The 17,444-nt window shown below is 52.0% G+C and overlaps 1 protein-coding gene across 5 annotated transcripts in view; it reads right to left on the reverse strand.

Annotated features, from left to right (window-relative positions):
• The window catches only part of DDR1 (discoidin domain receptor tyrosine kinase 1), a 318,555-nt gene that overhangs the window by 51,007 nt on the left and 250,104 nt on the right, over positions 1-17,444 (reverse strand). For 4 of the 5 annotated variants that reach the window (XM_069635358.1, XM_069635356.1, XM_069635355.1 and 1 more), the window contains one exon: positions 9,433-9,540. The exons of the other annotated variant lie outside the window; for it this stretch is intronic. In XM_069635358.1, the coding sequence (XP_069491459.1) occupies positions 9,433-9,540 (108 nt within the window). The remainder of the gene's footprint in view (positions 1-9,432; positions 9,541-17,444) is intronic. 5 annotated transcript variants of the gene reach the window in all.

The following is a 17,444-nucleotide window of genomic DNA, read 5'->3' on the forward strand; positions in this document are numbered from 1 at the left end:
TATCCCAGCATGTGTCTCGCAAGAGGTGGCAAGTACATGGCAAAGCTATTCTCATATCCCAGCAGGTGGCTCCTCAGAGGTGGCGAGTACATGGCAAAGCCATTCTCATATCCCAGCATGTGTCTCGCAAGAGGTGGCGAGTACATGGCAAATCCTTTCTCATATCCCAGCATGTGTCTCGCAAGAGGTGGCAAGTACATGGCAAAGCCATTCTCATATCCCAGCAGGTGGCTCCTCAGAGGTGGCGAGTACATGGCAAAACCATTCTCATATCCCAGCATGTGTCTCGCAAGAGGTGGCGAGTACATGGCAAATCCTTTCTCATATCCCAGCATGTGTCTCGCAAGAGGTGGCAAGTACATGGCAAAGCCATTCTCATATCCCAGCAGGTGGCTCCTCAGAGGTGGCGAGTACATTGCAAAGCCATTCTCATATCCCAGCATGTGTCTCGTAAGAGGTGGCGAGTACATGGCAAAGCCATTCTCATATCCCAGCAGTTGTCTCGCAAGAGGTGGCAAATACATGGCAAAGCCATTCTCATATCCCAGCATGTGTCTCGCAAGAGGTGGCAAGTACATGGCAAAGCCATTCTCATATCCCAGCATGTGTCTCGCAAGAGGTGGCGAGTACATGGCAAAGCCATTCTCATATCCCAGCAGGTGTCTTGCAAGAGGTGACGAGTACATGGCAAAGCCATTCTCATACCCCAGCATGTCTTGCGCAAGAGGTGGCGAGTACATGGCAAATCCTTTCTCATATCCCAGCAGGTGTCTCGCAAGAGGTGGTGAGTACATGGCAAAGCTATTCTCATATCCCAGCAGGTGTCTCGCAAGAGGTGGTGAGTACATGGCAAATCCATTCTCATATCCCAGCAGGTGTCTCGCAAGAGGTGGCGAGTACATGGCAAAGCCATTCTCATACCCCAGGATGTGTCTCGCAAGAGGGGGCAAGTACATGGCAAAGCCATTCTCATATCCCAGCAGGTGTCTCGCAAGAGGTAGAGAGTACATGGCAAAGCCATTCTCATATCCCAGAAGATGTCTCGCAAGAGGTGGTGAGTACATGGCAAAGCCATTCTCATATCCCAGCATGTGTCTCGCAAGAGGTGGCGAGTACATGGCAAATCCTTTCTCATATCCCAGCATGTGTCTCGCAAGAGGGGGCAAGTACATGGCAAAGCTATTCTCATATCCCAGCAGGTGGCTCCTCAGAGGTGGCGAGTACATGGCAAAGCCATTCTCATATCCCAGCATGTGTCTCGCAAGAGGTGGCGAGTACATGGCAAATCCTTTCTCATATCCCAGCATGTGTCTCGCAAGAGGTGGCAAGTACATGGCAAAGCCATTCTCATATCCCAGCAGGTGGCTCCTCAGAGGTGGCGAGTACATGGCAAAGCCATTCTCATATCCCAGCATGTGTCTCGCAAGAGGTGGCGAGTACATGGCAAATCCTTTCTCATATCCCAGCATGTGTCTCGCAAGAGGTGGCAAGTACATGGCAAAGCCATTCTCATATCCCAGCAGGTGGCTCCTCAGAGGTGGCGAGTACATGGCAAAGCCATTCTCATATCCCAGCATGTGTCTCGTAAGAGGTGGCGAGTACATGGCAAAGCCATTTTCATATCCCAGCAGGTGTCTCGCAAGAGGTGGCAAATACATGGCAAAGCCATTCTCATATCCCAGCATGTGTCTCGCAAGAGGTGGCGAGTACATGGCAAAGCCATTCTCATATCCCAGCAGGTGTCTCGCAAGAGGTGACGAGTACATGGCAAAGCCATTCTCATACCCCAGCATGTCTTGCGCAAGAGGTGGCGAGTACATGGCAAATCCTTTCTCATATCCCAGCAGGTGTCTCGCAAGAGGTGGTGAGTACATGGCAAAGCTATTCTCATATCCCAGCAGGTGTCTCGCAAGAGGTGGTGAGTACATGGCAAATCCATTCTCATATCCCAGCAGGTGTCTCGCAAGAGGTGGCGAGTACATGGCAAAGCCATTCTCATACCCCAGGATGTGTCTCGCAAGAGGGGGCAAGTACATGGCAAAGCCATTCTCATATCCCAGCAGGTGTCTCGCAAGAGGTAGCGAGTACATGGCAAAGCCATTCTCATATCCCAGAAGATGTCTCGCAAGAGGTGGTGAGTACATGGCAAAGCCATTCTCATATCCCAGCATGTGTCTCGCAAGAGGTGGTGAGTACATGGCAAAGCCATTCTCATACCCCAGCATGTGCCTCGCAAGAGGTGGTGAGTACATGGCAAAGCCATTCTCATATCCCAGCTGGTGTCTCGCAAGAGGTGACGAGTACATGGCAAAGTCATTCTCATATCCCAGCATGTGTCTCACAAGAGGTGGTGAGTACATGGCAAAGCTATTCTCATATCCCAGCAGGTGGCTCCTCAGAGGTAGTGAGTACATGGCAAAGCCATTCTCATATCCCAGCAGGTGTCTCGCAAGAGGTGGCGAGTACATGGCAAAGCCATTCTCATATCCCATCAGGTGTCTCGCAAGAGGTGGCGAATACATGGCAAAGCCATTCTTATACCCCAGTGTTAGGGAGAATTCTCTGTAAAGGCTAATTTCCCAAACCTAGTGAGTCCCCCAGCAACTTTGCTGGATTTTTTGGGTTTATTTTTTTCTCCTGCTAAGAGTGAGACTTTTTTTCTCCCACTCTTAGACATGATTTGAGGTGTTCCTTTGACTTTGTATGTGTTTGATGGGCTATGGGGTCCTTTACCCCATAGGGCTTCATGTGTTTTTGATATGTGGGTTACACAGCACCCTCCGTGCAGTAACCCAGGGGTGTCGTAGCGACCCCCAAACCATAGACTCCATACCCTGGGACTGACTACTGTCTCCCAGGGCATGTAAAGTCACCATTGGCTTTACTACTCTTAAATTGTGAAGAGAACCAGTACAAACCATCATATTGTGGACTTACTGGTCGGAGCAATTCGATTGCCCGGGGTCTGTTGTTCGAGGGGGCACTGTCCAGTCCCCCCCGACTGAGTTTTGGCTGGTGGCAGTGGCTACTACTTTTTATATTCGACCACAAATATATTCCTATGGGATTTTCCCATTGTTCGAGGCTACCACTTTTTAAAAATAGCCTCGAACATACCGCCGGTTTATTAAATTAATATAAATTCACCGGTTGGTATTTTTTTTCTGAAACTTGGTTCCAAAATGGCATTTGTGTTCGCTTCTGTGCCTCCAACCCAAGTCGAGCCCTTTGTTCCACTTTTTGGCGGGCTTCTCCACAGAAGCCTCCAAAAGTGGTGCCACTCTGTCTGGGTACCACAGGGGGTGTGGGAGGGGGTTTAGGCACCCTGGACTGAGTTGCCTCGGCAACTCAAGTAGCACTCTTGTGTGATTGGCCCAAGTGGTGAGCCACCCGGCTCACCACTTAGCATGTTTGAGTGACAGCTAGGCTGAATGAATGGGGGTTTTCTGCATAAAAGCAGGGCTTTGGGGACTGGAACTTCAGAAGTCGCCACAGGACCTAAAGAATCCAAGGAGGGAGAAGCCGAGCCGACCTGCAATGACGACACCACCGGTGGAGCCCTGCTGAACCGTCTCACCACTTTTCCCGACGACAGAGGAGATCTCCAGTCCGGAGAGTCTTCTTCCTTTGAATTGTGGGGATAACCAGTTTGCCTGTCTTTTTGCCTCTCTGGACCATCTCGTGGCCGCCTTGCCCGTACCAAGCACCCCGGCAACCGGAATACCACGGTTTACCACTACCGCGAAGAAAAGGGTAGTACCTCGTAACCGGGAAACTCTGCGGCTGGTTTCTTCCCTGGCAGTGCAACAACCTTCAGCTTTCCTCCAGGTCGAGAACTCCTCTTCCTCTGGACAAAACACAGACTTGCACCTGCTGCCAGGAACAACTGCCCCCGCTGGAGTGTTCTTCCCATTTTCAGGTACTGTGTCCCGCCTGGCTTCCCTTGCGACAGATCGTTCGGGGTGACAGTAAATCCTCGACTTTCTAACCTGGGTTAGCCTGGGGCCTGTTAACTTTTCCTGACTTGATCTCAATCTTTTATGAACTATCTACAAAGACTTTTTGGGCATAACCCCACTGTGTGATCCTGGACACATTTCGCTTGCTCTCTCTAAGAGTGGGCCAGGCATTTGAACTTCCTTGCTCTCCAGTAGACTTTGCCTAACCTGCCTCACTGTGGTTCTTTGAAAAGTATTGGAATTTATGTGCTTTCATAACTTTGCCTTTTCCCTTCCTTTTTCTATAACTTATTAGAGTGCCATCTTATGTTAAGCGCTCACCTCTGTCTGAAAATAAGTGGTGTTTCTCATTAAGACTTGTCTAATAAGTAATCAGGGTTGTATATATATAATAGTGACTGTGTGTTGAAATGACTTACCTCTTTGTGTGCTAGTGTAATTTAAAAGTGTGTCTTTAAATAAATAATGATATACTTTTACACCAAAGCTCTGGTCAGTGTTTTCTTGTGCTACTGTATCTCTGTACCTATTGTGTATACTCTATATACTGTCTAACTTATCTTGAGAGAAGTCTGACTGCTCAGCCACAGCTACCAGGTAAATCTGGGTGGTACAGACTGCTACCAATTGGGTTTACTGCCAACACCTGTAGTCTTAAATCTTTTGCAGTGGTCCTTAAGGGAACTGCACAGGTTTCTGCCTAACACCCAGCATGCGTCTTGGGAGAGGTGGTGAGTATATGGCAAAGCCATTCTCATATCCCAGCATATGTCTCCTAAGAGGTGGTGAGTACATGACAAAGCCATTCACATATCCCAGCAGGTGGCTCCCCAGAGGAGGCGAGTACATGGCAAAGCCATTCTCATATCCCAGCATATGTCTCCTAAGAGGTGGTGAGTACATGACAAAGCCATTCACATATCCCAGCAGGTGGCTCCCCAGAGGTGGTGAGTACATGCCCAGCATGTGTCTCGCAAGAGGTGGCGAGTACTTGCAAAGCCATTCTCATATTCCAGCACATGTCTTGCAAGAGGTGGTGAGTACATGGCAAAGCCATTCTCATATCCCAGCAGGTGGCTCCCCAGAGGTGGCGAGTACATGGCAAAGCCATTCTCATGTGTACACTAATCTATCTACATAATAAAAGGCCAGATGTATGTTTGTCTGATGCAGTCATGCACAGTAGAGACTGCCCGCTTTGCCATTTGTCACCGCTAGAGGGAGCTGTTGCCTTAGGATATATAGTGGTCCTACTGTGCTAATGAAAACCTACTGTATCTTCTGTATCCCACTGGTAACGTCAAATGACAATGAAAATATTACACTAACAAAACATATACATTGAAAAATATATATTCACGTGATCAAGCGCTCAGTTGAGCGTGAAACGCGTTGTAAGCATGTCGAGCCCATAGGCGTCCTGCCTATGTTTGTTTTGCTGTTTCCCCAGTTTGCTCTGCACATTATGTGCAGTTTTTTTCATTAAATGACTTCCTATTATCCCGTGTGAGCTGCGTTTCTTTTCCTTCCCTTCTGGGATTGCAGGATTTTACTGGGTCCACGGAGAGTGCGGTCCTTCCCCTCTCCTCTTTTTTCTTCATTGAAAAATATATATAAACAAAAAATCACTTGATTAAGCACTATTTATCTAAAAAAAAATGCCTATTAACATAAATGACATTAAAATATATGACATAATATATCAACACTCTGAAAATGTCTTTCTTTACACACTTTTCCCCGTGTACATGGGCTTTTACACTGGTTATAAATAAAGTAACGGTATAAAAGAGACACTTTGTATAAGGGTGGAAACTCATTATGCAGGTCTAAAATCCCAGGCGTCCTGTACATGGCTGGCGGCCCAGCTGCTCTGGTGGGTGGGGGGGGGGGTCAGATCATCCTGGTCTGTGAAAGGCCTGTTACAGCTGCATCATTTGGGAATTCCCTGCAGAGCCACAACTACCAATTTCAGGAATAATGCTCCATAAGTTCTTTTCAGGAGCTCCGTCTTGTCAAAATAGCAGACTGTTCACACAGTCTCATGATACAAGTGAAGCAGTGTGAATGATACACTCTGGTGTTTCGACAAAGCCTTCCCCAGAAGCGCTTCAAGGGAAACACTACGGCAAATCTAACGGCAGGCTAGATTCTCTACAGCCCTCCAACCCACGCCGCCATTCATACATGAGTCGGAAATGTGAAGTGGACTTGAGTTCTGATGTCATATAGACTGACTACTCCAGTTACTTATCTAGGGTCTCCTGAGGTCTAGAGCTGGAAGGCCCTCCTATGCTTTCACGACTCACTGCCCAGCAGTAGCAGCGGTCTATGCAGGGTTATCCAGCACCATAGGGTATAGACCTGGACATGTTCCCGGATCCTCATTTCCCACGCCCTGCCCAGTCTATGCAGGGTTACACTTGCTGATTATCCAGCACCGTAGGGTATAGACCTGGACCTGTTCCCGGATCCTCATTTCCCACGCCCTGCCCAGTCTATGCAGGGTTACACTTGCTGATTATCCAGCACCATAGGGTATAGATCTGGACCTGTTCCCGGATCCTCATTTCACACGCCCTGCCCAGTCTATGCAGGGTTACACTTGCTGATTATCCAGCACCATAGGGTATAGATCTGGACCTGTTCCCGGATCCTCATTTCCCACGCCATGCCCAGTCTATGCAGGGTTACACTTGCTGATTATCCAGCACCATAGGGTATAGACCTGGACATGTTCCCGGATCATCATTTCCCACGCCCTGCCCAGTCTATGCAGGGTTACACTTGCTGATTATCCAGCACCATAGGGTATAGACCTGGACATGTTCCCGGATCATCATTTCCCACACCCTGTCCAGTCTATGCAGGGTTACACTTGCTGATTATCCAGCACAATAGGGTATAAATCTGGACCTGTTCCCGGATCCTCATTTCCCACGCCCTGCCCAGTCTATGCAGGGTTACACTTGCTGATTATCCAGCACCATAGGGTATAGACCTGGACATGTTCCCGGATCATCATTTCCCACGCCCTGCCCAGTCTATGCAGGGTTACACTTGCTGATTATCCAGCACAATAGGGTATAAATCTGGACCTGTTCCCGGATCATCATTTCCCACGCCCTGCCCAGTCTATGCAGGGTTACTCTTGCTGATTATCCAGCACCATAGGGTATAGACCTGGACATGTTCCCAGATCATCATTTCCCACGCCCTGCCCAGTCTATGCAGGGTTACACTTGCTGCTTATCCAGCACCATAGGGTATCGACCTGGACATGTTCCCGGATCATCATTTCCCACACCCTGCCCAGTCTATGCAGGGTTACACTTGCTGATTATCCAGCACCATAGGGTATAGACCTGGACATGTTCCCGGATCCTCATTTCCCACGTCTTGCCCAGTCTGTGTAGGGTTACACTTGCTGATTATCCAGCACCATAGGGTATAGACCTGGACATGTTCCCGGATCATCATTTCCCACGCCCTGCCCGGTCTATGCAGGGTTACACTTGCTGATTATCCAGCACCATAGGGTATAGACCTGGACATGTTCCCGGATCATCATTTCCCACGCCCTGCCCGGTCTATGCAGGGTTACACTTGCTGATTATCCAGCACCATAGGGTATAGACCTGGACATGTTCCCGGATCATCATTTCCCACGCCCTGCCCAGTCTATGCAGGGTTACACTTGCTGATTATCCAGCACCATAGGGTATAGACCTGGACATGTTCCCGGATCATCATTTCCCACGCCCTGCCCAGTCTATGCAGGGTTACACTTGCTGATTATCCAGCACCATAGGGTATAGATCTGGACCTGTTCCCGGATCCTCATTTCCCACGCCCTGCCCAGTCTATGCAGGGTTACACTTGCTGATTATCCAGCACCATAGGGTATAGACCTGGACATGTTCCCGGATCATCATTTCCCACGCCCTGCCCAGTCTATGCAGGGTTACACTTGCTGATTATCCAGCACCATAGGGTATAGACCTGGACATGTTCCCGGATCATCATTTCCCACGCCCTGCCCAGTCTATGCAGGGTTACACTTGCTGATTATCCAGCACCATAGGGTATAGACCTGGACATGTTCCTGGATCATCATTTCCCACGCCCTGCCCGGTCTATGCAGGGTTACACTTGCTGATTATCCAGCACCATAGGGTATAGACCTGGACATGTTCCCGGATCATCATTTCCCACACCCTGCCCGGTCTATGCAGGGTTACACTTGCTGATTATCCAGCACCATAGGGTATAGACCTGGACATGTTCCCGGATCATCATTTCCCACGCCCTGCCCAGTCTATGCAGGGTTACACTTGCTGATTATCCAGCACCATAGGGTATAGACCTGGACATGTTCCCGGATCATCATTTCCCACGCCCTGCCCAGTCTATGCAGGGTTACACTTGCTGATTATCCAGCACCATAGGGTATAGACCTGGACATGTTCCCGGATCATCATTTCCCACGCCCTGCCCAGTCTATGCAGGGTTACACTTGCTGATTATCCAGCACCATAGGGTATAGACCTGGACATGTTCCCGGATTATCATTTCCCACACCCTGCCCAGTCTATGCAGGGTTACACTTGCTGATTATCCAGCACCATAGGGTATAGACCTGGACATGTTCCCGGATCCTCATTTCCCACGTCTTGCCCAGTCTGTGTAGGGTTACACTTGCTGATTACCCAGCACCATAGGGTATAGATCTGGACTTGCTTCCTGGATCCTCATTTCCCATGCCCTGCCCAGTCTATGCAGGGTTACACCTGCTGATTACCCAGCACCATAGGGTATAGATCTGGACATGCTTCCTGGATCCCCATTTCCCATGCCCTGCCCAGTCTAGGTAGGGTTCCACGTGCTGATTATCCAGCACCATAGGGTATAGATCTAGACATGCTTCCAGGATCCTCATTTCCCATGCCCTGCCCAGTCTATGCAGGGTTATACTTGCTGATTACCCAGCACTATAGAGTACAGATCTGGACATGCTTCTAGGATCCTCATTTCCCATGCCCTGCTCAGCATCAGTCTATGTAGGGTTACACCTGCTGATTATCCAGCACCATAGGCTATAGAGCTGGAAGGATCTCCTGGATCCCGTGCCACTGTCCAAAGATCTCTACCACTTTACTTATCGCTGTTTTCTAGGTCATATAGAATTATGAAGGAGCTTGGCCATTTTGAACGCGCCTCTGCAGATGTCCGCTGCTGAAGGAACTGCTCAGTTGAGAGAGAGGATGACAGACGGCGTTAGGCATGCAGGAGTGGGAGGTACAGAGAGGGAAGAGGGTGGTTAGGACAGTAGGCCTGGGCAGACAATGGAAACAGACATAGAGACACAACACATGGAAATGGCTATCAAAGATCATGAGATTGGGGAAGAAAGGCCAGCGGAGAAGGAGTGGCATGAAGGGGGCGCTCTCTCTCAGAGCATGGCCTCTCTTACCATCACTGTTGATTGGCTTGGCCCGGTCCGGTGGGCAGCCAAGGCCTCCCATTGGCTGAGAGTAGGTGGAGAGGAATAGCTGATAGGCCGGATTGTTTAACAGAAGAGCTGTCGGAGAGGAGGGAGAGACAAACCAATGGATGAGAACGCAGACAGAGAGACATATGGACATGTGCACACAGGAGGGCAGGGGAGATATCAGGTGCAGGGGTCTACTGGACTCTCTGATTGAGGCGAGTCTAGGAAAAGCTGAGTCCAGCCGGGTGAGAGAGTCCACAGTGGACCTTCCACCATCAACAGAAGGAGGTTTACCCAGCACTGAGGGGAACAGGAACCTGCAAATAGGACCCAACATTCAGAAAAGCGTGAGCGTGTCCACTCCAAACTACAGACAGAGGAGAGTGAGCCTGTGGTCACAGCCACCATACGCAAGACCCAACTCCTTATCTCTTCTGCACAGCAAGCAACCGCAGGCTTCACGCCAGACCATGGAACCCATCACAGATATTGCCAAGCTGTAGCGCGCCACCCAGTCCCACACACAGAGAAGAGGACATCCACCACTCATGCCCGTAGGCACAGTCTCCTACAGAGCCCGATAAGCAGAACTGAGAAAGACTGTAATCCATGCTTAACACAGAAAGGCATAGGAACCTCAAATCATACGCTATGCACAGCGACGAGATCCCGCCAACCGTGGAGGCACATGTACACCACACGCAGAGGTAGTAGCCAACCACGCCCAATGGAGAAGGAGTCTATCAACCATGTGTAACACACTCGAGCAGGAGACCACTCTCCACAGCCAACATGCATAGCTGCAAGTGCCCACCAAAACCAGACCACACCCACAGGGATGCAAACCCACGGAGCTGTGGGACTGCCAATAATGGCTAACTGTGATGTGTGGGACGGTGGAGGAGTCTGCAAGCGGGGCTAGATGTAAGGGACCTAGAACTGACCTAGCCAACCACGCCCAATGGAGAAGGAGTCTATCAACCATGTGTAACACACTCGAGCAGGAGACCACTCTCCACAGCCAACATGCATAGCTGCAAGTGCCCACCAAAACCAGACCACACCCACAGGGATGCAAACCCACGGAGCTGTGGGACTGCCAATAATGGCTAACTGTGATGTGTGGGACGGTGGAGGAGTCTGCAAGCGGGGCTAGATGTAAGGGACCTAGAACTGATCTGATGCGCTCCCATACAACTAGTCAGCGGCGTCGCTCCTATTCAAAGACTCAGGGCGTTGCTCCCATTCAAAGACTCAGGGGCGTCATTCCCATTCAAATACTCAGGGATGTCACTCCTATTCAAATACTCAGGGGCGTCGCTCCCATTCAAATATTCAGGGCGTCGCTCCCATTCAAATACTCAGGGCGATACTCCCATTCAAATACTCAGGGCGTCGCTCCCATTCAAAGACTCAGGGCGTCGCTCCCATTTAAAGACTCAGGGCGTTGCTCCCATTCAAAGACTCAGGGCGTCGCTCCCATTCAAAGACTCAGGGGCGTCGCTCCCATCCAAAGACTCAGAGGGCATTGCTCCCATTGAAAGACTCAGAGCGTCGCTCCCATTCAAAGACTCAGGGGTGTAGCTCGCATTCAAAGACTCAGAGGGCGTCGCTCCCATTCAAAGACTCAGGGCATCACTCCCATTCAAAAACTCAGGGCGTCGCTCCCATTCAAAAACTCAGGGGAATCAATCCATTCAAATACTCAGGGCGTCGCTCCCATTCAAAGACTCAGGGCCTCGCTCCCATTCAAAGACTCAGGGCGTCACTCCCATTCAAAGACTCAGGGGTGTCGCTCCCATCCAAAGACTCAGAGGGCATTGCTCCCATTCAAAGACTCAGGGCGTTGCTCCCATTCAAATACTCAGGGCGTCGCTCCCATTCAAAGACTGAGGGCGTCGCTCCCATTCAAAGACTCAGGGTGTTGCTCCCATTCAAAGACTAAGGGAGTCGCTCCCATTCAAAGACTCAGGGGCGTCGCTCCCATTCAAAGACTCAGGGGCGTCGCTCCCATTCAAAGACTCAGAGGGCGTCGCTCCCATTCAAAGACTCAGAGGGCGTCGCTCCCATTCAAAGACTCAGAGGGCGTCGCTCCCATTCAAAGACTCAGGGCGTCGCTCCCATTCAAAGACTCAGGGAGTCGCTCCCATTTAAAGACTCAGGGCGTCGCTCCCATTTAAAGACTAAGGGAGTCGCTCCCATTCAAAGACTCAGGGGCGTCGCTCCCATTCAAAGACTCAGAGGGCGTCACTCCCATTCAAAGACTCAGGGCGTCGCTCCCATTCAAAGACTCAGGGCGTCGCTCCCATTCAGACTCAGGGCGTCGCTCCCATTTAAAGACTAAGGGAGTCGCTCCCATTCAAAGACTCAGGGGCGTCGCTCCCATTCAAAGACTCAGAGGGCGTCACTCCCATTCAAAGACTCAGGGCGTCGCTCCCATTCAGACTCAGGGCGTCGCTCCCATTTAAAGACTAAGGGAGTCGCTCCCATTCAAAGACTCAGGGGCGTCGCTCCCATTCAAAGACTCAGAGGGCGTCACTCCCATTCAAAGACTCAGGGCGTCGCTCCCATTCAAAGACTCAGAGGGCGTCACTCCCATTCAAAGACTCAGGGAGTCGCTCCCATTTAAAGACTCAGGGCGTCGCTCCCATTCAAAGACTCAGGGCGTCGCTCCCATTTAAAGACTCAGGGAGTCGCTCCCATTTAAAGACTCAGGGCGTCGCTCCCATTCAAAGACTCAGGGCGTCGCTCCCATTTAAAGACTCAGGGCGTCGCTCCCATTTAAAGACTCAGGGAGTCGCTCCCATTTAAAGACTCAGGGAGTCGCTCCCATTTAAAGACTCAGGGCGTCGCTCCCATTCAGACTCAGGGCGTCGCTCCCATTTAAAGACTCAGGGAGTCGCTCCCATTTAAAGACTCAGGGCGTCGCTCCCATTCAAAGACTCAGGGCGTCGCTCCCATTTAAAGACTCAGGGAGTCGCTCCCATTCAAAGACTCAGGGAGTCGCTCCCATTCAAAGACTCAGGGGCGTCGCTCCCATTTAAAGACTCAGGGAGTCGCTCCCATTCAAAGACTCAGGGGCGTCGCTCCCATTTAAAGACTCAGGGAGTCGCTCCCATTCAAAGACTCAGGGCGTCGCTCCCATTCAGACTCAGGGCGTCACTCCCATTCAGACTCAGGGCGTCGCCCTCACACTTTTGTTTGTAGATGATTGTCCAAACGTATTAATGGTTTTCCACTTTGTGAGTTACATCACATCTTGCATTGTATGTGCTGAGCCGCAAGGCTTTGAGCTAAACACTCTTTTCAGGTGAGCTAGAAAGTGAATGCAATGAACATTGACATATTATATATATAGACATATATATCATCAGGGTAGGCTAGCAATGCAATGCATGGCAGGGTCTCCATGTGTGTTCTCAGGGGTCACTCCCCCCCTTCACATAGTGCTTGGCCATAGAAGGAGGGAGATGCTTTATGCCAAACTACAACTCTGATAAATCAGACGTTTGTGAAGACAGAAGCCACATTTCTCCTGCTTCCCAGAGTGCATGGCTACTTCCCAGGATGCATCGCTACTTCCCATGCATCGCTACTTCCCATGGTGCATCGCTACAACCCAGAGTGCATGGCTACTTCCCAGGGTGCATCGCTACTCCCCAGAGTGCATGGCTACTTCCCAGAGTGCATGGCTACTTCCCAGGATGCATGGCTACTTCCCAGGGTGCATCGCTACTCCCCAGAGTGCATGGCTACTTCCCAGAGTGCATGGCTACTTCCCAGGATGCATGGCTACTTCCCAGGGTGCATCGCTACTTCCCATGCATCGCTACTTCCCAGGGTGCATCGCTACTTCCCATGCATCGCTACTTCCCATGGTGCATCGCTACAACCCAGAGTGCATGGCTACTTCCCAGGGTGCATCGCTACTCCCCAGAGTGCATGGCTACTTCCCAGAGTGCATGGCTACTTCCCAGGGTGCATCGCTACTTCCCAGAGTGCATCGCTACTCCCCAGAGTGCATGGCTACTTCCCAGAGTGCATGGCTACTTCCCAGGATACATGGCTACTTCCCAGGGTGCATCGCTACTCCCCAGAGTGCATGGCTACTTCCCAGAGTGCATGGCTACTTCCCAGGATGCATGGCTACTTCCCAGGGTGCATCGCTACTTCCCATGCATCGCTACTTCCCAGGGTGCATCGCTACTTCCCATGCATCGCTACTTCCCAGGGTGCATCGCTACTTCCCAGAGTGCATCGCTACTTCCCAGGGTGCATCGCTACTCCCCAGAGTGCATGGCTACTTCCTAGGGTGCATCGCTACAACCCAGAGTGCATGGCTACTTCCCAGGGTGCATCGCTACTCCCCAGAGTGCATGGCTACTTCCCAGGGTGCATGGCTACTCCCCAGAGTGCATGGCTACTTCCCAGGATGCATCGCTACAACCCAGAGTGCATGGCTACTTCCCAGGGTGCATCGCTACTCCCCAGAGTGCATGGCTACTTCCCAGGATGCATCGCTACTCCCCAGAGTGCATGGCTACTTCCCAGGGTGCATCGCTACTTCCCAGGGTGCATGGCTACTTCCCAGAGTGCATGGCTACTTCCCATGCATCGCTACTTCCCAGGGTGCATCGCTACTTCCCATGCATCGCTACTCCCCAGAGTGCATGGCTACTTCCCAGGGTGCATCGCTACAACCCAGAGTGCATGGCTACTTCCCAGGGTGCATCGCTACTCCCCAGAGTGCATGGCTACTTCCCAGGGTGCATCGCTACTCCCCAGAGTGCATGGCTACTTCCCAGGATGCATCGCTACAACCCAGAGTGCATGGCTACTTCCCAGGGTGCATCGCTACTCCCCAGTGTGCATGGCTACTTCCCAGGATGCATCGCTACTCCCCAGAGTGCATGGCTACTTCCCAGGGTGCATCGCTACTTCCCAGGGTGCATGGCTACTTCCCAGAGTGCATGGCTACTTCCCAGGGTGCATCGCTACTTCCCAGGGTGCATGGCTACTTCCCAGAGTGCATCTCTAATTCCCAGGGTGCATCGCTACTTCCCAGGGTGCATCGCTACTTCCCAGGGTGCATCGCTACTTCCCAGGGTGCTTGGCTACTTCCCAGAGTGCATCTCTAATTCCCAGGGTGCATCGCTACAACCCAGAGTGCATCGCTACTTCCCAGGATGCATCGCTACTCCCCAGAGTGCATGGCTACTTCCCAGGATGCATCGCTACTCCCCAGAGTGCATGGCTACTTCCCAGGGTGCATCGCTACTCCCCAGAGTGCATGGCTACTTCCCAGGATGCATCGCTACTCCCCAGAGTGCATGGCTACTTCCCAGGGTGCATCGCTACTCCCCAGAGTGCATGGCTACTTCCCAGGATGCATCGCTACTCCCCAGAGTGCATGGCTACCTCCCAGGATGCATCGCTACTCCCCAGAGTGCATGGCTACTTCCCAGGGTGCATCGCTACAACCCAGAGTGCATGGCTACTTCCCAGGGTGCATCGCTACTTCCCATGCATCGCTACTTCCCAGGGTGCATCGCTACTTCCCAGAGTGCATGGCTACTCCCCAGTCTGCATGGCTCCTTCCCAGAGTGCATCGCTACTTCCCAGAGTGCATGGCTACTCCCCAGAGTGCATGGCTACTTCCCAGAGTGCATCGCTAATTCCCTGGGTGCATCGCTAATTCCCAGGGTGCATGGCTACTTCCCAGAGTGCATGGCTACTTCCCAGGGTGCATGGCTACTTCCCAGAGTGCATCGCTAATTCCCAGGGTGCATCGCTACTTCCCATGCATGGCTACTTCCCAGGGTGCATCGCTACTCCCCAGAGAGCATGGCTACTTCTCAGAGTGCATGGCTACTTCCCAGAGTGCATGGCTACTTCCCAGGATGCATGGCTACTTCCCAGTGTGCATGGCTACTCCCCAGAGTGCATAGCAACTTCGCATGCATCGCTACTTCCCAGGGTGCATCGCTACTTCCCAGAGTGCATGGCTACTTCCCATAGTGCATCGCTAATTCCCAGGGTGCACCGCTACTTCCCATGCATGGCTACTTCCCAGGGTGCATCGCTACTTCCCAGGGTGCATCGCTACTTCCCAGAGTGCATGGCTACTCCCCAGAGTGCATGGCTACTTCCCAGAGTGCATCGCTACTTCCCAGAGTGCATGGCTACTTCCCAGGGTGCATCGCTACTTCCCAGAGTGCATGGCTACTCCCCAGAGTACATGGCTACTTCCCAGAGTGCATGGCTACTTCCCAGGGTGCATGGCTACTCCCCAGAGTGCATGGTTACTTCCCAGGGTGCATCGCTACTCCCCAGAGTGCATGGCTACTTCCCAGAGTGCATGGCTACTTCCCAGGGTGCATCGCTACTCCCCAGAGTGCATGGCTACTTCCCAGAGTGCATCGCTACTTCCCAGAGTGCATGGCTACTTCCCAGGGTGCATCGCTACTTCCCAGAGTGGATGGCTACTCCACAGAGTGCATGGCTACTTCCCAGAGTGCATGGCTACTTCCCAGGGTGCATCGCTACTTCCCAGAGTGCATGGCTACTTCCCATAGTGCATCGCTAATTCCCAGGGTGCATCGCTAATTCCCAGGGTGCATGGCTACTTCCCAGAGTGCATGGCTACTTCCCAGGGTGCATGGCTACTTCCCAGAGTGCATCGCTAATTCCCAGGGTGCATCGCTACTTCCCATGCATGGCCACTTCCCAGGGTGCATCGCTACTCCCCAGAGTGCATGGCTACTTCCCAGAGTGCATGGCTACTTCCCAGAGTGCATCGCTACTCCCCAGAGTGCATGGCTACTTCCCAGAGTGCATGGCTACTTCCCAGGGTGCATCGCTACTCCCCAGAGTGCATGGCTACTTCCCAGAGTGCATCTCTAATTCCCAGGGTGCATCGCTACTTCCCAGGGTGCATCGCTACTCACCAGAGTGCATGGTTACTTCCCAGGGTGCATCGCTACTCCCCAGAGTGCATGGCTACTTCCCAGAGTGCATGGCTACTTCCCAGGGTGCATGGCTACTCCCCAGAGTGCATGGCTACTTCCCAGAGTGCATGGCTACTTCCCAGGGTGCATCGCTACTCCCCAGAGTGCATGGCTACTTCCCAGAGTGCATGGCTACTTCCCAGGGTGCATCGCTACTCCCCAGAGTGCATGGCTACTTCCCAGAGTGCATGTCTAATTCCCAGGGTGCATCGCTACTTCCCAGGGTGCATTGCTACTCCCCAGAGTTCATGGCTATTTCCCAGAGTGCATGGCTACTTCTCAGAGTGCATCGCTACTTCCCAGGGTGCATGGCTACTTCCCAGGGTGCATGGCTACTCCCCAGGGTGCATCACTACTCCCCAGAGTGCATCGCTACTCCCCAGAGTTCATGGCTATTTCCCAGAGTGCATCGCGATTCCCCAGAGTTCATGGCTATTTCCCAGAGTGCATCGCGATTCCCCAGAGTGCATGGCTACTTCCCAGGGTGCATCGCTACTCCCCAGAGTGCATGGCTACTTCCCAGAGTGCATGGCTACTTCCCAGGGTGCATGGCTACTCCCCAGAGTGCATGGCTACTTCCTAGAGTGCAGGGCTATTTCCCAGGGTGCATCGCTACTTCCATACATCGCTACTTCCCAGAGTGCATGGCTACTTCCCAGGGTGCATCGCTACTCCCCAGAGTGCATGGCTACTTCCCAGAGTGCATGGCTACTTCCCAGGGTGCATCGCTACTCCCCAGAGTGCATGGCAACTTCCCAGAGTGCATGGCTACTTCCCAGGGTGCATCGCTACTTCCCAGGATACATCACTACCCCCCGGGTGCATCGCTACTTCCCAGAGTGGATGGCTACTCCCCAGAGTGCATGGCTACTTCCCAGAGTGCATGGCTACTTCCCAGGGTGCATCGCTACTTCCCAGAGTGCATGGCTACTTCCCATAGAGCATCGCTAATTCCCAGGGTGCATCGCTAATTCCCAGGGTGCATGG

Source organism: Ambystoma mexicanum, chromosome 13, assembly GCF_040938575.1.
Source record: "Ambystoma mexicanum isolate Mex_15411 chromosome 13, UKY_AmexF1_1, whole genome shotgun sequence".
In the NCBI taxonomy this organism is placed as follows: Eukaryota; Metazoa; Chordata; class Amphibia; order Caudata; family Ambystomatidae; genus Ambystoma; species Ambystoma mexicanum.